The 23,879-nt window shown below is 37.8% G+C and overlaps 1 protein-coding gene across 1 annotated transcript; it reads right to left on the bottom strand.

Moving 5' to 3' along the window:
- Positions 1–3,650: 3,650 nt before the first annotated feature.
- Positions 3,651–14,256, bottom strand: LOC121371088 (soma ferritin-like). The gene is made up of 4 exons (XM_041496726.1): positions 13,981–14,256; positions 8,828–8,974; positions 4,820–4,945; positions 3,651–4,005 (listed from the first exon to the last, which is right to left on the bottom strand). Exons 1-4 carry the CDS (start codon positions 14,080–14,082, stop codon positions 3,865–3,867), a joined length of 516 nt encoding a protein of 171 aa, XP_041352660.1. The 5' UTR covers positions 14,083–14,256; the 3' UTR covers positions 3,651–3,864.
- Between the last annotated feature and the right edge of the window lie 9,623 nt (positions 14,257–23,879).

Below are 23,879 nucleotides of genomic sequence, written 5' to 3'. Positions count from 1 at the left end.
CCAGACAAAGATTTAATGATTCCGAGGAGTTGATGCTAGCTGACTACTTACTTGTGACTTCACGCATTGGTTTTCCTGTTAACTGTAGAACTTTACGGTCTATGGCTTACCAACTGGCCTTGAGAAATGAAAAAAGTTTCCCTACAAGCTGGACTGAACACGAACTATGTAATTATGTAAATTCACAGACATTGTACTCCACAATGATTATCATTTCTGAAAAAAAAATTAATACAAAATAATAATTTTACTCCTATTTTGCAGTTGGTCCGAATTATTGTTAGTCACGAAAAAACGTACAACACGTACACACCTTACCTATGTATATTAAGCCTACGGTACAACAAACAAGAAATAAAACAACATTTCGATCTGCACATCAGTTTCTACTTATTTTTATTTCGTTTCATAATTAATGCAAGTTGAATACACTGTATTTTGATGTTATTTGTTTATTTTTAATTGTGTACGAAAACGACTTGCTAGATTGGTTTCATTTTTCACGTAGGACCCTATTTTCGTGTGGCGTCACCTGGCGTTGACTTCACCTCGAAGCCTCATTGGACATCAATGTTTTCTCTCTATAATTGTGATGTACGTCTCAAATTCAACAGTCGACACTTTGAAAATGATGGTTTATTTTGTATTGACTAATAATATATACTTATAGCTGGCTTACTGGGATGGATATTATTACAGAACATTGCGATGCATCCGCAAAATCAGGTATGTTTTGTTTCTTCATTTCTAAGACTAATTCCTGACGTGACACGTTAAGTATTACTTAAACACCGGCTCGCCTGTTATATATACTAGTCGTCACATTTAACCGTTTTATTAATTAACAATACGATTATACTTGTTGATATTAAGCAATAATGTGTATTATATATCGTTGAATATGCATACCAGGCCAAATGCCTTAATTGCCCCTCCCTTTAAAGGCTGTGTCATATATTATTTTGTCTATGGGAAAGTGCATATGCAATATTCTGAACTATGATGGCAGCGGAAACTTGTTCTTTATCGACCAAATATTGAAATAACCATGTTAGTAAGGCGGTGGTGTTATTTTGCTAATGTTATCTTTTTAAACCAATACACCCTACGAACATGGAAGTAATCAACGTGCAAAGAGGCCGTCGTTTTATCTGAATGTGACCGATGCTACTTCCCCCTCCATGTACATATCCCCTGGAAGTTGTGGTCATTGAAACACGTTCGAAAATCATTGAATATGGCAATATTGTTGTTGACAATGAAATCTGAACGACAACACCATACTACATGATCGGGGCTGTATCTCTGTACAATGCAGAGTCGAATGGGCATTTGACAAACTAGTGGTTAATTCCATGAATCTCAGTTGTGCCTTGTCTATAGTACGACAGCCACTCCCGAGGAGATCCTTTACTGCAAAGTGGATTGCCACTCCCAGACTAGTTTACCAAATCAAAACTAGCACCCGACAGAGCTCCACCGGTAGCACCCGTCAAGAGTACTGGCACCACAACTGGCATCTGTCTAAAACGATTAATACATATATAAATGCGCAAGAATTTCACCAAAGAGATGAACAAGTATGCACACGTTCAAAATATGGAAAAGCAGAAGGTATATTGCTCGACATAAAGGGAAAATTGAATTGACTATTGGTAAATTGAAGTTAACTGCTTTGTGATACAGCTTAGTGAATCCATCAATATGACATTGACCATAAGTCATGGAATGAAGGAAATGAACGTGATACCCGCATAGCACTCCAGAACAAACAAATGTCAGTCTTACTGATAAGCAATTTAAGCATGTATGCCAGTCGTGCTTGAAAATTCAGTTAAACACGTGTCAAATGATTGATTGATTAATGTAGTCACTGATTGATGCGGACTAGTGTGATTGGCTTGTACCACTTTGATTTTGAGACCCATTACGAGATCAGCCAGCTGGAGCATGTTTTTGATATTTGGAATAATATGTTAAAATGTATAGATTATCATTAGGTTACCTGTCTTTGACAATGTTGACTGACACAGACAGCATGTACACCAGTCAGCCCCAGCATTCCAACAGCAGTACCGGTTGATTATAGAGGCACAACTGTTATATTTACCCTAGATGAGCCAGCAGTGAACATTGTATCCACCTGCAACTGTCAACACCTGCGGTGCCTTATTGTAAGTGACAATCTCATTCCAAGCAATATAATTTATATAAAACCTTTGAAAATAGTCCAGTTTGGCTGTCGGCTTTCAGAAGCAAAACGTGGACACAGTTAGCCCCCACCCCCTCCCGATTAGTTGGCAGTGGCGAAGAGGAACGAAAGGTAGCGTACGCCAGAGGCGTTTCTGGGACCAAAGCCGACGGCTCAAACATAGGCGGCGGCCCCTTCTGTTTCGCTGCTCCCATTGAGGAGCCGTTTGTCAGAAGAGACCAAAACCGGTGGCTCAGCCGCCCCCACCAAGGAAGACAGCGCCACCACCAAGAGTGACAAGGGCAGCACCAGCGCTATCACAGGAAACGACGCAAGGAACTACCGAGCACCACATCATACAAGTGGACGAGCCAGCTAGTCCCAAACCGCCACCTTACACCGCTGGATAGCGACCACCCACCCACAGGGGCGGTGAAGAGAGTGGGGAGGAGAAACCGCTGAGGAAAGCCAAGATGAGAAATATTTGAAGTGTTCCAGATTCGATACAGAAAGACGACCTTATCTCGGACATTCGGTTCCGACAAGATCAAAACAAAGTATGGACATATCAGAAAGCCGGACCTTCTTCTGTTCAGGGTGTCTAACACTTCCACTTGTAATCCTTTGCAATCCACGAAGGGCTAGTACGTCATCCGCCAAGCAGACATGCGCAATATCACTTTGACAGTGCAAAACCAGAAGACGTAGCGACAGGATCAGTTGCTAAAGACCGCGGTAAACTTTACTATCCAGGGGATACTGCGTCTGGTTCTTGAGGGCGACTGCAGTCGACAGACCACAGGTTCCTGCCGTAGTACTAACTTAACCTTCGGAATTTTAAGCCAGTCTTTAAAAGAAAAATTATAGTCCAAAACACTTTCAGTTTGGCAACATGTCAACATTGTTCCAATCATCTTCAACTTTTTGGCTTAGCAATCAAACTTTATTTTTGGCCTTTGTGGGTTCCAAATATCGCAGATAAGATTTGTTTTAAAAATTCCGACAACCTCGAACTTACTCCCCGCCCCCCTTCAGCCCGCCACTAGATAGGCCCGGGGCTAATCCCCCCCGAGTGGTGTCTGAATCAACAATGGATATCAACACATAAATAGATAGTCCGTTTAAATCAAACAAATGCAATAAGTATGTGGGTGTGTAGATATCATTAAGCTCGACTTCACTAATGTACTACCTTGGCGAGTCAAACTCGGGGCCCGCGGAGTGCATTTGAAAGTGTAATGGTCAATGCCAGGTCGATGGTCTGTGGGATGAAAATACATGTATTTGAGGGCCCCAATCTGTTTTGAATTTCAAGTGTTAAAATACGGTATTCCCAGCCTTCTGAGCAATGTAACCCAGACTCCACCCTCTATTCCGTGGCAACCGAGTTTAACTGGTTATATTTAAAGCACTATTTAGACTCAATGTGACAATATCAAATAACAACATACAAAAGATGTTATTTTTAAAACTTTTATTTATTTTTTCACCCTGTTAACAAGAAAAGATTAACCATTTATGTTCGTTACTAAAGTAATCTCTAATAATGTCATCTAATGATTACTGTTGGATTTTTGAAAGTTTATAAGAAAAAAGGTACATTGGGATCCGGAGCCTGCAGTACACGGCAGACGAGAGCGCCACCTGCTGACAGACTGAGGAAGGAGACCAATCTAGTCGCCCATGGTCTCCTTGTCGTACATGTACTCCCCGAGTCCAGATCCAACCCGCTTCAGGTTCGTGATGTGGTCACTGATCTCCTTGATGGAGTTCACCTGTTCCTCCAGGAAATCGTTCTCTATGTAGTCACACATCTGAAAAAGCCAGAACGTAACTGTTATTATAAGTTACTGTAAAGATGTAGTCACCATCGTGAAACAAGAATAAATCAGGCATTCATTTCTAGATATAGAAAATAACAAACAAATCCACACCCACTTTATGCACTACGGTGATCCTAGCGCTAGGATCGATTCGTTGAACGAGGCCCTAGACAGCATGCTTGAACATTAACCAGGATATAAACAACTAATTTGTACATCATACTATCTTAAATAGTCTTGGAATATATCTGCTAAATTCAGTCACAACGGCTGGTATATCAAAGGCCGTGATATGGGCAGTCCTGTCTGTGGGAAAATGCATATAAAACATCCCTTGCTACGAATAGAAAAATGTAGCAGGTTCTTGTAAGACTATGTAAGAATTACTAAATGTGCTCTAGTGGCATCGTTAAACAAACTTTAACTAACTTTCGAGCATAACAAGTACACAAAAGTTAGAATTTGGTTTGTTTAACACCGCCACAGTGATTCATTAATCATCGGCTATTTGATGTCAAACATTCGTTAATTCCGACTTGTAGTCATCTGAGGAAACCCGCTATATTTTTCCATTAGCGGCAAGAGATCTTTTATATACACTCTTCCATAGACAGAAAAGCATATACCACGGTCTTTGACCAGTTGTGGTGCACTGGTTGGAACGAGAAAACCCCAATCAGTTGAATAGATCCACCGTGGTGGTAACCGACTGAGCTAAATCCCGCCCCACAACCTGTAGACACGTCTGTGTTGTGTATGGCAGGTCACGGTGGTTTAAATAACTGGCGATGTTTCAACCACGTACCTGCGCGTCGCCGTGCTTGGCGGCGACGGCGTGGAGGTCCAGCAGAGCCTGGTTGACGCTCTTCTCTAGAGACAGTGCCACCTGCATGGCCTCCAGTGGACTCCCCCACTCGTCACCATCGGGTTTCTAAAAACAAAATGAAAATAATTACATTTATATATTGCGGTTCTTTCTTACTATTAAACGTCAAGATCAAACACCTGGAAGGTAATATATTTACAGGGCTTACTGGAAATTGCTTTGGTTCAGCCAATTTTCGGATATGTCGAGTATTTCCTTTTAAAGTATTAAATGTGGTTATTTTATTAGCCAAAAACTAAATGTTATAGCCACTTTGAATAAAAATTAATAATTGACTAATTTGGCCATGTACAGGATGAGCTCTGATTTACATACAAATACTAGTATATTTTAAAATAAATAAATTCAGGGCTCGAAATTAACGGCGGTACCAACGATAATTACCGTAGCTGTGATTTCAATTGCCAAAGGGTAGGGTCTTTAGTTTACCGATTTATTACTATTATTATTATTATTAAAGAAAGAAAGAAAGAAATGTTTTATTTTAACGACGCACTCAACACATTTTATTTACGGTTATATGGCGTCAGACATATGGTTAAGGACCATACAGATATTGAGAGAAGGGATCTTTTACATGCAGTATTATTATGCGTCACTGGATAAAACATTTAGGTTTTTTTAATTTGTTTAAAATTGCTGTAGGCAGGCTCAAACTTGCCGAGAATTTTGCTGACGGCAGAAACGTTTTAAAACTGCCATAGTTTCGAGCCCTGGGTTCGCCACAGCGTAAAGGGTAAAGTAAACAATAAGTAACATATGCGTACTTTAAATTATAATTGTTTTTATTTTTATTTTTTATTTTTTATTTTTTTCAACTGATATCTTTATATCTGTCCCATCTGTGGCGACAAAAATAAGTTTATATCGGTATAATCAACAACCGTTTCCTGGTGTCATTAACTGTAGCATATTAATAGATCGTAGTGTATCTTGTTGCATGAAAAAAATACATTGAAATGGTTTATTAATTAAAATTTGTTTCATCCTCATCGCGTCATGGTTCCGTAGGGACACTAGCCCCTCTTCCCTTTACCTCCAATCGTGTGCCCAGTACAGATGAGACATTAGACCAAAATAGAAATAAATCAATAAATAACAAATTTACTGTAAACAACACGCGTGCTGTAAACCCAAGGTCAGCTGGAACATGGCGACATGCCAAATGAACACAAAGAAATTGGAAATCGAGCTGTCAAGACTGGGGTTGTGTTGGTGATTCTGTAAAATTATAAATCATTCAACCAACCATATCGAAACGATTAAGCTGGGATTAAACGTCGTAAAGAGACGTTTTAACCCCAGGGCTGTTCCAGAAATGGATTTTTTTTTTGGCAATTTCAGTTCCAGTACTCATTAAATATAATTCTTGAAGCGTAGACCTACACCAAAACATTAATATTGAATGGTATGAAAATGACAGCATTTCTTAGCTGTCTTCACAACTTTGATACATACATATAACATCGGGACAAAGCAAAAAAAAAAAACATGTTTCCTCTGCTAGCTTTATTTTGTTTTTTCAAAACATATCCCGGTTTTTTTTTTTTTGGGGGGGGGGGGGGGGGGGGTATTATTTTTATTATTGTTGTTTTTGTTTTGTTTTGTTTGGGTTTGTTTTGTTTTTTGTTTCGTTTTTTGTTGTTGTTTTTTTTTTTATTTATGTGGGGTTTTTTTTGGGGGGGGGTGGTGCTCGTTCTAAACAACATAAGGCCTATGTTTGAAGATTATCTTCTTCGCGGATATAATTAACATTCCGTGCTGTTCCAAATATCATGAGTCATGGTGTTGACGAAGTCGAAGGTCATGACAAAACGGTCAACTGTCCAGTTTAGTCACGTGCAGATTAGATAAGGTGGTCAAGTGGTCATAAGAAGATTTCTCAATTTTACTATCCGGACAATAAAGTCGAAATAAGTACATCAAAATGACGAAAACCTATTTCTTTTTTATGACTTTACTAGATATGTTCTTTCATTCACACTACCTAAGATCAAAGAAGGAAGGAAGGAGATGTTTTATTTATCGACGCACTCAACACATTTTATTTACGGTTATATAGCCTCGGACTTATGGTTAAGGACCACACAGATATGGAGAGAGGAAACCCGCTGCCGCCACTACATGGGCTACTCTTTTCGATTAGCAGCAAGGGATCTTTTATATGCACTATCCCACAGACAGGATAGCACATACCACGGCCTTTGGTATACCAGTCGAATTGCATTGGCTGGAACGAGAAATAGCCCAATGGGCCCACCGACGGGGATCTGGCGGGCGCTTTACCACTGGGCTACGTCCCGCTCCTCACGATCTAAGATCATTGCAATATTAAGGAAACGTTACATGCTTGGCTACTGTGGAATTATATGGTTCTTAGCAATCACATGTACATGTAGTGTAATTGTGTGCACGTGCCTAAATGGTAATGGAATTCCGAATTGTATCTTGCAGTAACCATTGTTCAGCGACTGGTATATCAAAAGACGTAACTATGGGGGGGGGGGGGGGGGGGAACAGACCTCCTATTAATTAGCACTTCAGAAAAAAATCACAGGCGATGTCAGCGTTTGTGTCTTGAATTTACGTTCTTGAACCTTTTATGGACATAACTAAAATCACTAAAATTGTTCTAAAATCATTATACATTGGACAAGCTAAAATAACATGTTCTTCATTTTCGATAAAATTATTACAATAAAAACATAATCGTTCATTTTCTACAATATTTTCGTAGCTCCCCGTTTCAATTTTATGAGGTGCCACACCGCACCTAAACTTGGCAAACGCACTTCTTTGAGCAAGAGGTAAAAATGATGTACAATAAAACTAAATTATATATTTGTTTTTAAATAAATTGAAAGTTCGAAGTTTGTTACCTCCTTTTCTATTAATACTAGTATCCCTTCGAACCTTATTTACTAGTATCCCTTCGAACCTTATTTAACCATATTTAACCAATCTGTTTCAAATCTGGTTAACATAGCTGGTAACACTCTTCGTTTGCTCAATTTTATATTAACATTAGTAAAATCAGGGAAGCCATACTGAATAAATAATTGTTTTACATAAAAGTTCCAATTTTTTAAATTCCTTTTCGTATTACACATTTGTTCATCCCATAAAAATATTTTCTTACCAACTGTAAAATGTTCAATTAACAATTCGACACCACTGTGCAATAACGATGTATGTTAAGATATTAAAACGCAGCATCAGAACAGTGTCGTGATTGTTAAACCACTATTCAGTTCAATTCTTTATTACCGTACAAATTTACTTATTGGTATAAACAATATACATGTACATGAGCAAGCAATCGTGACAGAAGTAGGGCTATTGGAGAATACAAACAGAGAATTGGAGCATGTTATATTAATACATTATCCAATTACAAAATTTCTGTACTTAAAAGAAAAGTTTGTTTTGTATAACGACACCACTGGAGCACATCGATTAATTAATCATCGGCAATTGGATATCAAACATTTGGTAATTGACTCTTAGTCATCAGAGGAAACCCGTTACATTTTTTCTAATGCAGCAAGGGATCTTTTATATGTACTTTCCCACATACAGGAAAACACATACCACAGCATTTGATCAGTTGTGGTGCACTGGTTGGAACGAAAAAAAACCCCAAAAGGAGGTGGTTCGATCCTGTGACGCAAGCACCTCACACGAGCACTCAACCGACTGAGCTAAATCCCACCCCTTCTGTACTTAAAGGCTTTGACCAAATATGTTCCCAGATTACAAAGCATTTTCACATTTGAACAGTTAAGCAACTATAAATTTAAACACCTAATAATAGCGTTTTATATATTTTTTTCTTATATCACTAAATGCAGAACATCATAACACAAAATGATATTCATCTTCAAAATTTCCAGTATTACACAATAGACAAACTCTCCCTTATTATACCTTGATGTCGTGGAGGACGATGCGGCCACCACGCTTGTTCTGATATTTCATGAATTTCTCTGCATGTTCCCTCTCTTCCAGCGACATCTTCTTGAAGTACGCGTGGAACCCCGGGAGAGCCACGTCATCGCGTTCAAAATACCAGGCCTGAAAAAGAATAAACACATGTGATCTGAGCATCTCATTTCATTTTAACGCTTTATAGTGATAACAGCCAATTAAAGTTCAAGCACACTATTCAGGGCACACAATTCAGCATTCTGGACTGTATGTTCAGGACAGTGGTTAGTGACAGAGAAATCGATGTAGTGGCCTCACACCTTAAAAGTCGCTAAATCTAGGTTTGTGTGGAAACCGACAAGAACATGCGAATCCAGTACCTGTCCATACTAAGTGGATATTGTGGCAGACCCCTCCCTCTCATCATACCTCTTTTCTCCACATTTTGTATTTGCCTGCCCCCCCCCCCCCCCCCCCAATAACACGATTCATAGACAGTATGGGTCTATCCCAACACCAACCCCAACCCCAACCAAATAAAATCCTGCCAATGAGCTTAATGTACCAACGAGGCCGATTACATAATAAAAGTGAAATATGAGTTCAAATCCTGGAGTTGTTGTAAATCTGGCAGGACAGCCAAAAACCAAATGGAACCCCCGAGCTATGCGTATATACCCTGAGCTATGCGTATATACCCTAAGTGGTAAAAGGAATGGGTTCAAAATTAAACTGTCGGCTTCACAATACTGACAGGTGTTTCTAGCTCGCTGTTGAAAGTTACACGTTACAGTGGTCTGTTATTAAGGGCGTTATTATAAACGTGTTTACCGACCTGTGTCGCAATGAGTAAGCCGTCGACTTTAGTGTTGGTAGAATGTGTCTACAGAATAATTTTCTTACCAAATTCCCACATTGTTTTAAGGTTTATGATGTGCGTAATATTTAGACGTCAGCATTGTAAAATAATTTCAGTCATAATAAATTAAATATATGTATAATGCTTAAAGTCAGGAGGAGTACCATTCGTGGCCCCAGCAGTTTTGTTCTGATTTAATCTAGACAAATGCGCAGAGTTTTAAATGTTAAAGAGTTAATAACCGACGATATAAATTTCGCTAGCTGCTGTGAGGGGGTTAAACATTCGTTTCCCCTTTGACATTAACCAGTAGCAAAAGGCAATCGTTCTATTCTAGTAGAGGTCCTTTCCTGTATGTAACGAAGTTTCATTCAAGACTTACAATTTTCTGTTCAGTCATGAGAGTTTTATTACCTGGGGCTTGTTTGTATTGTTGAGATACCAAGTTTTGTATAGATTTCGTGTCATTAGATACAGTTTATAGTAAAATGCTTTACGCACGAAACCAACTACTGTATTGGAAAATAACAGAAACATTTTATCGGGCAAGTTCACAAGTTCGAATAAATAAACAGAAAAAAAGAGGCCAAGGTCACTGTGACCTGTGTGTCATTTACCGGCAGTTGTGATCCGTGTATGAGCCAAGATACACATTATGGTCGAGGCGTACTCGTGACGTATATAAGATATAGCATTATGCTCATAGTGGTCAATTAGACAGCACCATCCCTGCGCAAATAACCACCACGTACTTGTGTATCACTTTCATACCACAGTTATAGTTCTGCTTTGCTCCGTTTTGTTTTTTGTTTTGTTTTGTATTGTACTGTATTTTATGCTTGTAATTAATACTGGGTCCCGCATTCGTATGTATAGAAATGTATTGCATCACTTATAAATCCATTATCCGTTCTTGTCGCAAAGCACGCCAAATGGCGGTTTGAACTGTTCATAACACGTCGATTTTGTTTTCTATAGTGTCGCCGCGTGATACTTCAAATATTAAACACTGTTCTCTCCAGTGAGTGTGTAAGAAAGTGAGAACATGTAATTAATACTGGGTCTCGCATTCGTATGTATAGAAATGTATTGCATCACTTATAAATCCATTATCCGTTCCTGTCGCAAAGCACGCCAAATGGCGGTTTGAACTGTTCACAACACGTCGATTTTGTTTTCTATAGTGTACGATACTTAATACACCCGCTGCAGGGTCACGGCCATGAATAATACTGCCACGTCTCACTAAACAGAATAACTCGGATCACTGCTGATGCGTAACAAAATAAGTTTTCGACATGGTGATGAATTTTGTTTACACAGCTATTAATAGCAAAACCAATCACGACATGTGATGTGTATTGTATTTTAATTTTTGGTTTCGTGCTTATATCCAAATATAGTGTTTTTAATCATATATCAACAATATTTGGTTATAATCAGTGGAAATGGACACAATATGGTCAGGTGTTGACATTTTGCGTACAATCGAGAATTACGACACGTCCAAGCCGACGGCCTGTGGTCTTCAAATTCACAGCACACAGGATAAACACACCCCGCGGTTTAACACAGAATGTGTTGCTATCAATATGTCATCACTAACTAGGCAACTCTTGATAGATCAGTTCTAATACGCATTATACCCACACACACACACCACCACCACACCAATCACCACCACACAGAACAGACTGAAAGAAGGAAGGAAATGTTTTATTCAACGACGCACTCAACACATTTTATTTACGGTTATATGGCGTCGGACTTATTGTTAAGGACCACACAGATATTGAGGGAGGAAACCCGATGTCGCCACTTCCATGGGCTACTCTTTTCGATTAGCAGCCAGGGATCTTTTAAATGCACCATCCCATAGATAGGATAGCCTTTGATGTACCAGTCGTGGTGCACTGGCTGGAGCGAGAAATAGCACAATGGGCCCATCGACGGGGATCGATCCCAGACCGACTGCGCATCAAGCGAGCGCTTTACCATTGACAGACTGAAAGACACAAGCACAGAGACAGAGAGAGAGACAGAGAGAGAGAGAGAGAGAGAGAGAGAGAAAGGGGGGGGGGGGGGGGGAGGAGAATCCTACACGCCACAAACATCGTACATACACACAGCAGAGAACATTATTTTGGGGGGATCAGAATTACAAAATTTTCAAAACACATTTTCTCTCTGTGTCAAAAATGCTTCAAACACAATTTGGTTAGAATTGATAAAGTAAGTAGTTTGAAATAAAATAAATAAATAAAAATGGTTTAATTTTCACGTTTTGGAGGGTTATATGGACCAGATTCAGAAATGTGTTTCATCATGGTATCATGTGAATCGAGTATTGTAAATATAGAGAGTATTTGTTAACTTCCAAGTGAGGGCTAGCTCTGAGCGAGCCAAAATTTCGTCAAATTATTTATCAAATTTCAAAATTTACAATACAGTTATTTTCCAACAAAATATCAATCCTTACATGAAATAATTTTGTCAAATTAAAATAAATTTTAACAAATATTATTAAAATTCTAAACGTGGTATTTAGTACTGTATTGCACACAGTAAGGCAGCATATTATGGTTTTGCTATATACATCATTAACCACAACAGAGACAAACAGTAGTTGTGCCAAGGCCATTGTGTTCAGACTAAATTATCGCCACAACAGCTACTTAATTATCTAGGGGAAAATTTATTAAATAATTAAGACAAGATTCCCATATTTTTAAGACGTAGTAGTGAAAAAAGGACCCCTCAACCGTTGCGGCACAGTATACTTTCAACTGTATGTATCTTTTTTTCTTTTTTTTTAACTGTTTGGTTTAGAAAAACACAACAATATAGTACGCTAGTTAATAATGATGAATTGAGCTATAAATAGATTCATTCCCGCAATGCATCACACGACCCACACACCACGAGGAAAAGGAACTGCGACAACAGCGGAAAAACAATCGCAGATGGTTGCCATAAACATGGATAAGCTGGGTTAACTTAATCGTTTATTCTGGTACTCCGGTGACGAACTTGGAGGACATACATGTACTAAAAAAATATATTTACTGTAACATGATTCACCATTTTAGTTCTTGGCTTATTAGTAGACATTTTCATGTATTTATTTTTAAGACGTAAAAAACGTGGGTCAGGCCTGTTTATATATATGCTAGTATATAGACTGGCGATGCCAGATGGATATTATACACTTGGCGCCTATCAATAATATTTGGAACTCATTAAGAAGGCATACACATTTCCAACATGTTTATAAGCAATCGCTATCAATCACAATCAAATGGACTGATGATTTCATTTACGGCCTAGAAAATGGTTAATATAATAGTGTATATTAAAATATTCAGACTTCATCAATACTACTTGTTATCAACGAAATACTGATATTTAAAGGTACTTTCCTTCATGCCTTTTGTAAAGGGACTTTCGAGAATTTTTCTGCTTTTATTAACATAATCAAATAGTATTACCATTCTACACGAACTACTGGTCAATGCCTTCTTGAGATTTAAACCGAGTAAACCTAATTATATGAAGCCATTCTTTTCACAACATCCCATTACCAAACTTTCCTTGCCAGGAATATGGTATAAATGTGCGAATTCCATGGCTTTCAAAAATTACTATGATTGGAACGATACAAGACAAGACGAGACATGAAAGCATTTAACGTTCCGCCCACCAAAACGTTAACGTTGATATAAAACAGTCCGATATATCTGCCGTATTACTTGAAAGAAACAATAGATAAACGAGTCTTGGGATACTTTAAGATTGCTAACTATATATTCTTAATGTTCTGAGTTTAAGTTCAAACTATGGCCCAACCAAAAACATTTATGAATTATGTGATGAAATTTTCTTGGGTAGACATATTTGAAAAAAACCTTTACCAAAACTTTGAAGGCCGTTAACTGTCAATGTGCATCAAATTTAAAACCGAGTACAAGGTGGGAAAGACATTCTTTAAATCCACCACTCCTTTAAAAAAGGTTATGCTGATTTTCAGTTTTACTTACTTTGTGTTGATATTTCAAAAATCCAAATAATCAATATCATGATCAATATATTATTATGATAAAAATATTACAATAGATTCACGTATTATACACAAAACTACATGATGCAAAATCATAGGACAAAGATGTTAAAATTAAACCTACTGAATTAAAATGATGAAAGCTCGTTTAACTTAACATCGTAATAAATTAAACCGACAAAACCGCGCGTCTAAGAGCTGCGCCTATTGCCGATGGCGTCAGTCTGACCTACTTACGATCGACTGGTACGTGTAGCTGGCATACAGCTCCATGTTGATCTGCTTATTGATTCCGGCTTCGCTCTCAACATGGTAATTCTGGCGAGGTTGGTTCGTCATCTTCAACGTCGGTGTAGTTGGTAGATTTTAGACGGTGATGGAAATAAACAATGTGTATGTTGTGGATTTCAAAGCGGTTGATTTTTGTCCGTACGTTCACTGACGCAGCAAAACAAAATATCTACCTTAACGCTTGGATGTTCTCAACAGTACTGCGATTCGGCTCCCAGTGCTAGCTTGTTATGTATGGCCTCATAGATCCGGGTTAGAACCAGAGGCCTGCTTAGGGTTCGGTGATATAAAATGACATAGCTAATTTTGGTTTTATCACGATAAATGGAAGCGACGAGGCTTAAGAGAAAACAATAATACGTAGGTAGGTTTTTGACCGGCTATAACCCTAAAGCTCCCCATCTACTCATCAACAAGCTACACCTATAATCCGGGCTTACATGTCCACGTGGTATTGTCCATTATTCATAAGTGCAAGCGCGTGATCCAGAGTGGTGAGTGACGACGTAGTATGTGAATACCAAGAGCGCGTACAATGGGTCATACAAACGGTGTGTGCTATGTGCTGTCCTATGTAGACTATTAAACTGTTCAACATAATAGTATAGCGAGTAGACCTACTTAAATTAAGATTTCATTACATTCTCATAATGTTTTGAATTCACATAGAGAAGCATTCTTGGATTTTTCCAGGGAGAGGGTGACTCGTTTAAAAGTGCACCATTTTTCTTTCATTAGTTGGTCTTGTTATTGGGTGTTCTTTAGTATGTAATATCCATAGGCATTACTGCCAAACGGTTATATCAGGGGCGTGTGCAGGACATTTTGCAGGGGGGGGGGGGGGTCGAAGTGTCTGGTGAAGCCCGACACCGCGAGCGCCGCAGGCGAGAAGCCTGTGGCGGGGGGTCTGGGGGCCCTCCCCCCGAAAAATTTGAAAAATTTACCCCTTCTAGGGCTATTCTGAGGTGTTTTCTGCTAGCTAGCCGAGCTGCTTTCTGACAAATTATTTTTCGCCTTGAAGGGGGGGGGGGGGTTCGACCCCAACCCCCCCCGCACACGCGCCTGTATATTGGGTTACAAACGAATCACTACGCATTTATACATTGATTACAATTAATTTTGAGGGTTGAATGATGGAAATACATGGTAAAGATGTCTCATGTTAACACATTTTGCAAGAATATCGCTATCATTTCTGCCCGAATAGTAATGGTAACTTTACTATGCAGAAAAAGGGAGAGCACCGGGGTGTCGAGATGGATTTTTGCTTGTTAGTGGAAAACTGCGCCATTGCATTTGCAGGCTTAACAGGCATTCTGAGAGTACTGCTAAAGCAATACATGTTCCCTACCGGGCACAGCAAATTTTGAATATATCCTAAGTTCAAGGGCCATAACTCTGTGAAACAATGAGTTAAATGAAAGATAAACTTGATCTGTAACAATAGGCCTACATGATAAAGCCGACACAAGTTTAGCTCAATATATTGAGGCATTGTAAAAACAAAACGCGTCGGGAAAACTATATGTGGGACAGACGGACAGATAGACGGACACAGACAGAAGGAGGGAGACGAAACCTGTATTCCCCTTCGGTTGGACAGGTAGGGAACTAATAATTAAAATTACAAACCCCTTACAGAAACGATGGGTAATTATTACACCACAGACGGTGTATGTTGGATGATGGGAGGTCTACTTTATTATGGGAAACACCCTGTTGTGAATCGTTTGCGATTCTATATATAAACTGTACACGAAAACAAGTAACTCAGTTGGTATAGTAATATAGGTATATATATATATATTTGACACAGTAGACTAAAAAACACGTACATTTATAAACAGTATAGTGGACACTTATCACCAAAAAAGTGTATGCACAAGTGGCATAGTTAAAAAATGCATTTCAAAAATGTAATATTAAACCATCTATACTGGGTTTGCAATAGGACGTCTGACTTTTGATTTATAAAATTTGTTTTGTTTAACAAAGAATTACAGCATTTTTTGTTAAGAAATCATCAGCTAATAATTTTCTAATTTAAGGTAGTCATGAGAAGACACCTTTTGATGAGGCCAAGTACTTTATCAGACACGATTCCACTTTATATGCACTAATGGGGTATTGCTGGGGCAATCAGATAATAGGTACCTAATTTGATCCCGCCCCGCATCGATGGTTGTAGTGTTAAGCCATCGGAAATAACAGTGGTATACAGGTTCGCATCGCGTTGCAGGCTCCTTAGAGCGAGTAAACGATTCAATGGGTAGACGTAACCACTTACCGACTGCGCACTCGCCCTCATTTCACCATCCCCGGGCCTGTCATAGATGAAGCCCAGAAAGCTGGTTTTGCAATCCAGGGCGAACGGACTGAACGTTAATTGACAGAACGAAACTACCTGATTGAAATTGAACAAGACAAGATAATAATTTTTTCTCATAAACTGCACCGAGTAGTACTTTAAAATATAAACGAATTTAAGTTAAAAGTGTTTTCTTAGTGGTAATGAATATTAACTCGAAAGACTGACCCTCTTTGACAATTTTGCAAACATAGTTTACCAAAAGTGATTTTTCGTCAGTACTGGTATAATTGCACTTGCTCAGTTGGTTATTATTATTATACTTATTTCGCTCAGTAGATAAAGACGTAATTGCTATAGTGGAACTTATCACCAAAATCAGTGTTGCACAAGTTGCTCTTTTCTCTCTCAATATTAAACCATCTAAATGGTTTCCATAGGACGTCTGACTTTACCAGTTATAAATTTACACAGAATTCTAGCATTTTTTGTTAAGAGTTTCAGCAAATAATTTTCTAATTTAAATTCATGCTTGAACACCTTTTGATGAGGCAAATTTATCAGTATTCCACTTTAACACTAATAGACAGTGGGTATTTACCTAATTCACCATAAATCATAAAGCTTGGTGTCGACTTATTAACACGTAATACATATTTGCAGAACTTGAGGTGTAATCTTTCAATAATATCTAAATTACTGAAGCCCCATATTTCACATCCATATAATAATATAGGTTTTGCAATCCGGTCGAACAGGTCTGATTGACAGTCGATTGATAAATTGAACTGTCTGCATTTTTGTAATACAACAAACATAGACTTTAAGGCTCGATTGATTAAATCTTTCTTACCATTTATTAATGACCCAGATTTACTCAACACAAGCCCAAAGTATTTATCGTCAGTTACGATTTCTAAGTTTTTATTATTATTATTATTATTGTATACGTAAATTGCTTAGTTTTTATTTTTGAATTGCTTCTTGAAAAAACAATCTAAATTTTTGTCCTGGCTGCATTAACTTTAAGTTTCCACGTTTCACAGTATACTTGAATACAATCTAGTTGATGTTGTAAGTCATCTGCTGTTTCAGCTAGTAATATAGTGTCGTCGGCATATAGTAAGACACATAACTTTACCTTAAGATCTTTCTCAAGTGGATTTATTACCGATTCGATACCTTTGCTATTTTTTGTAGCTAAAAATGTTTCTAAATCATTTAAATATAATGAAAATTAAATAGGTGACACAATTTTATGCTTGTTGTTCTTTATTGTTGTTGGAGGGGGGGGGGGGGGGAAGGTGTTTTTGTTTTGTTTTGCGTTTCTGCTGTATTTGTTTTTGTTTTTTTTGTTCTTTTTTTAGGGTGTGTGTGGGGTCTTTTTAGGGTGGTGGTGATGATGGTGATCAATCGAACGTTTTTAAATCAATGTCCAACATATACGGGATATCGCCGCGTGATACTTCAAATATTAAACACTGTTCTCTCCAGCGAGTGTGTAAGAAAGTGAGAACATGTAATTAATACTGGGTCCCGCATTCGTATGTATAGAAATGTATTGCATCACTTATAAATCCATTATCCGTTCTTGTCGCAAAGCACGCCAAATGGCGGTTTGAACTGTTCATAACACGTCGATTTTGTTTTCTATAGTGTACGATACTTAATACACCCGCTGCAGGGTCACGGCGATGAATAATACTGCCACGTCTCACTGAACAGAATAACTCGGATCACTGCTGATGCGTAACAAAATAAGTTTTCGACATGGTGATGAATTTTGTTTACACAGCTATTAAAAGCAAAACCAATCACGACATGACATTGTGATGTGTATTGTATTTTAATTTTTGGTTTCGTGCTTATATCCAAATATAGTGTTTTTAATCATATATCAACAATATTTGGTTATAATCAGTGGGAATGGACACGATATGGTCAGGTGTTGAAATTTTGCGTACAATCGAGAATTACGACACGTCCAAGCTGACGGCCTGTGGTCTTCAAATTCATACAGCACACAGGATAAACACACCCCGCGGTTTAACACAGAATGTGTTGCTATCAATATGTCATCACTAACACAATGTGACACATTTTCTTCTTGTCGTACACCAATATTACATGGAAAATGTTCAGATTTACAGCCATTGTGTACAATTCTAGATTTGGTACCGTCATATATATTAAATATTATTCTGAAACATTTTCCATTAATATCACAACTTAAATTTTTTGCCATAAACCAATACGCCATACAGAGTCAAATGTTTTTTCAAAGTCAATAAAAGCACAGTACATATTTTTCGTTGTTCCTTTTAGTAATTCCAATAATGTATATAATACAAAAATAGTATCAGTTGTAGAGTAACCTTGTCGGAAACCAAACTTATTTTTTGTAGTAATTCAACTTGATCAGAAAATACCGTAAGTCTATTATTAATTACAGATGTAAATAATTTTCCAAAACAAATTAGCAATGTGATAGGTCGGTAATTTCTCGGATCAAGCTGATCACCTTTTTGCTTATATATTGCGATTGTATTTACTTCCAGCCAAGCAGTAGGAATTATTCCAGTATCAAATATAATGTTAAACAATGTAACATAAAATGGTAACAAAATATAACATGTTGAAATGATGTATTCATTGATGATAAGGTCATTCCCAGATGATTTGTTGTTTTTTCATTTTCATTATGCAACATTTTATTTCTTCACCTGTGATAGGCCTGTTAAGTTCATTATTTGTATAATCCATATTTGGTATACTATTATCAAGTCTACATTATTCACTGACACAGTCATTAGAATTCAGTTTCTTAAAATAATCATACAATGTATTGATATTAATACTGTTCTTGTTCTCATTAGTATTTTTATTCGAATTTAATATTTTCCAGTAATCTTTTAGATTAGATGGTCTTAATCTTTTTAATTTATTCTTCATGCTAATTCTGTAAGATCTTAAGCTTTTGTCTAGTACTTTCTTATATTTACATTCTGTTTTTGTTACTTGATTTTTAAAAATAACAGAACCGTATTTCTTATATAATCGTTTAGCTTTGTGATAATTCTGTCTATCAGATTTACAATCTTTTGTGCCATGGTTTACATTTAGTTTTCCAGTTTTTTTCCGTGTGGATTTTGTAGCACCAAATGTTTTTTTTGCAGCCGTTCACAATGATTTACTGAGTTTATCAAATAATCCATCGATAAATGTAAGAGTAATAGTATTAAACTCAGTATTACATAACTGATCATAAAGTTTATGCACTGTATCAATATTAATATTGCCACAAAAATCGTCTATTTTGCTGCTATCCCACTTCTGTGGTTTATCAGACATATGTATATCATCATTATCATTATCAGTTTGTAAAGTTTGATGAGACTTTAACTTAAAGGATAGTGGGCAGTGAACATCAGAAAATAATTTAGAAAATTCTAGTACACAAAGTCTTCAACTAGACCTAATAAAATACAGTAATCTACAACACTGGAGATTTTACAAGTAAATTTTCCAAAATGTTTATCTTCACCGACACGACCATTAAGAATATACAGATCATTAAATTTACACAAATCTATAAGTAAATTTCCATAATTATTCTTTTTCGTGTCCATACTTTTTCTTTTAAGAGGAATGTTAAGTACATGTATTTCTAATTTGTATGTGTCAGAAAGGGGTTCAGTATCTCCACCATCTTTATCATTGAATATACAATCATCATTTGAAATACGGCTATTAAAATCACCATTTAAACAAATTATTTCGTATTTGGCTAACATATATATATATATATGTATACAGTGCCATATAATATATCATCATTTACATTTAAAACGAAACCTTTCATTTCGAACCATAATATAAAATCACATTCCGATAAGGTACAAGGTTATTTTTAACGAAAACAGACTAGTCTAACTCAGTGATAATTAATCACCGGAACTGATCGCGCATACGTCGTGCGTTTATCCCGGTTTACGACGGGTACAGAACTTTATTACGCCAGACCGTTACACAACGGCATGAGGAACATGACATATAAATTGTAGTTACAAGATAGGGTTTACAGGAGACAATAGTAAAATAATATTAATACAAATGCAGTAAAGTAATAAAGATAATAGTATAATACAAATACAATAAAATAATAAAGACAATAATATAATACAAATGGAATAAAGTAATGTAATGTCACATTATTGTAATTAAAACTAAATGTGCTAATTAGATGCGCGAACGCACGCACACATACACATTATATATGTGTGTGTGCGTGCGTGCGCGCGTCTGATTAACATATTGAGGCTTACTGATAAGTTCTTGTAGGTTAAGTCACATGTAATATATGTTTAAGTATTGTTTGAATTAAAAAACAATATTATTAAAGGAGCTGACCCTAGTGTTATGAGGATGTAACCTATTTTTGAATAATTATAGCCTTTTTTGCCATTAGAACGTATTGCCTACAATCTGTAGCTTAGAATATTTATCTTCTAACATCTAATATGTCCTAGTGTTTGTAATAGCTCATACATTATGATAATGCACTTGCTTAGATGTAGGGGCTCCCATTTGTGTGTGTGTGTGTGTGTGTGTGTGTGGGGGGGGGGGGGGGGGGGGGGGGGGGGGGGGGGGGGTTCTGGGTTTTTCCTGAATTAAACGAAAATGTCCGAATCTGGATAACAACGTTTATTTATATAAACAGACTACCAAACAGCATAAAATTTTATGGGTAGAATGCCCGAATCTGGATAACAACGTTTATTTATATAAACAATACTACCAAACAGCTAAAATTTTATGGGTAGAATGACGGAAATACATGGTAAAGAGGTCTCAGGTTAGCATATATTTCCAGAATATCTCTACGGTTTTTGCCCGAATTTGAGGATTTGCTCCAGCACTAGGGTGACAGTTACACCCCCCCCCCCCCCCCATCGCCCCCGTCTCGTACCTTTATGCACACCCGACCGAAAACCGCAAACACAGTAAAAATAAATGGTGACACTGACCTATTTACCTCTGCTAACCTCAATAATCAACCAACCATGTAAAAAATGTGATGTACGATTGAAACACACTCGTTCTAATATAAAAAGTCGCACACGGGAACTCGTTTAGCATTCTCTATGTAACTACGTACATTTACAATACGGTTAAGAAAAATAGGATTCGTAAATTCGTAAATTTGTCAGTTATAATTCGGTGACAGTATTACTCGTTTAGCTAATTTTGCAGATCGGTACGGTTAGTGACTTCAGAATGGCGGCATTCTCAGACGTAGTATTTATTTATTATTTAAATTTATATTATATATTATATATTAATCACGAAATGTATTATGTGTAGCAGGCCTTTTAATCATACATTTTTAGAGATGGAAGCAAATTGCCCTGAAACCTTTTCACCATGTATTTCAATTATTCTACCCACAATTTCTGTTGTAACCCATGTTAAAATACCCAGTGATTCGTTTGCAACCATATATATACACAAAGAAAAAAGTTAAGCACCCCTAGATATAATTAGTACTAAAATAGTCCCATTCGTAAAAACTGCAAATTATGTGAGGAATATGTCAAGAATGGTGTTCCATCGAAATAATAGGAGAGTACAATGACAACTGTGACGTCCCACAACAGAACGACATGCACGTGCATCATGCCACCCATGCTTTGCTCAAAATGCAGTATCAACACACTGCAATCGTTGACATTTAACATCACTGTCTTTTATTGTTGAAGTTTAATCGTTGAATATGGCAAGTGGACGTTTATCAGAGACCCAAAGATGCATATTATTGGTATGCATGCGACCGGCATGACCTTCAAAAGTATAGGACGTCAACTGGGGTATCATTACACGGTAATCAGCAGACTGATACGAAAACACGGGCTTACCAATGCTGTAAAGGATCTCCCACGGTCAGGGAGACCGCACATGACGTCACAGCGCGAGGACAGGGCCCTGCGTCAGCTCGTACGTCGTCAACCCTTTGCTACATCTCCTGTTCTGAAGAGCCAATGGTTACCTAATAGACGGATGTCAGCTAGAACAGTGAGGAATCGTCTGAAATTTGCGGGATTGAAGGCCAGAAGGGTCATCAAGCGTCCCTTTCTTGCTGATCATCATGAGAGACGCCGTTTAGCGTGGTGTTTGGCTCGGAGAGGTTGGAATCTGAGGTCCTGGAGAAGAGTCCATTGGTCCGATGAAAGCCGGTTCCTGCTCCATGTCACAGATGGCCATTTGAGAGTTTGGAGGCATAACAATGCTGCCTACACACCCCGTATATTGGAGGTTCAGTAATGGTTTGGGGTTGCCTGTCACATGATTGTAAGCTGGGTCTTGTCACCATTCAAGGCAACTTCAATGGTGATCGGTATATCCGTAACGTCCTGCAACCAACTGTTGTGACATTTTGACACCATCCACTCGCCACCAGACCTCTGTGCATTGATGACAACGCTAGGCCACATCGTTCCCGAGCAGTAACAGCTTTACTCCAAACTGAAGCTGTGACGACCCTGCCCTAGTCGGCCATGAGGCCTGATCTAAACCTGCTAGGGCATGTTTGGGACATCTTGGGGCGTCGAGTACAGGCAATGACCCCACTTGTACAGACTCTGGCACAATTAGAGGCAGTTCGTCATCGAGAATGGCAGCAGTTGCCCATGCAGCAGATCAGACGACTTACTGGAGGGATGAGACGAAGGGTGGAAGCTGTCATCCGGGCACGTGGCGGGTTTACCCGCTATTGATGATTTGTGTTATGAATGTCATCTGTGGACTTCAAATGACATTTTTCATCATCAATCATGATGCTGACTTGTGTCTCTGACTCTGCACCTCCATACTTATTGTGCCTCAGTTTTTGGCTCAAATACAGCATATTGGAATTCTTCTCAGAATTATGATTAAAATTTCAAAACTGGATACACTTGTTATGTTTTCTTACTGTCAGAGATGTATTCTTGCAAAACACATTTGTTTTTCCGAGGTTATGTTATCAGGTTTTCAACGCCAAACCCCGCAAGACAAGTCACTGTGAAAAATACAGGGGTGCTTAACTTGTTACTTTGTATATATATAGCTGTTTGGCAGTATTGCTAATATGAATAAATGTTGTTATTCAGATTTGGACATTTTCGTTTAATTCGGGCAAACGTCACCCGTCCCCCTGCAACAATTCGAGCATGTACGTGTAATAATATATCCCTGAACTTGCCTTGTCGTTATATTTAATTCATTCGACCTTGACTCCAACCATATTTATAGGTCACACATGACGGCATTTGTGAAAGTACACTTTCAAGGATATATACGTTAGTTGTAGATTCAGAATAGTGGCCAGGTAAACTGATATTATCGGTAAGTGGACTAAAACAAACCGACATAATGCATAACATAATATTTTGCAGATTTAAAGTTGAGAAAATAACCTAAAAATCCAGCCAAATTAATGAATGGCTGAAAGTGATACCGTAATATTATTAAATACTAACTAGTTGTTTGCACCTAGGCT

This window comes from Gigantopelta aegis, chromosome 4 (genome assembly GCF_016097555.1).
Source record: "Gigantopelta aegis isolate Gae_Host chromosome 4, Gae_host_genome, whole genome shotgun sequence".
Classification (NCBI taxonomy): domain Eukaryota; kingdom Metazoa; phylum Mollusca; class Gastropoda; order Neomphalida; family Peltospiridae; genus Gigantopelta; species Gigantopelta aegis.
Note: the sequence above shows the minus strand (reverse complement) of the source record. Positions and strands in the feature narration are given on the sequence as shown.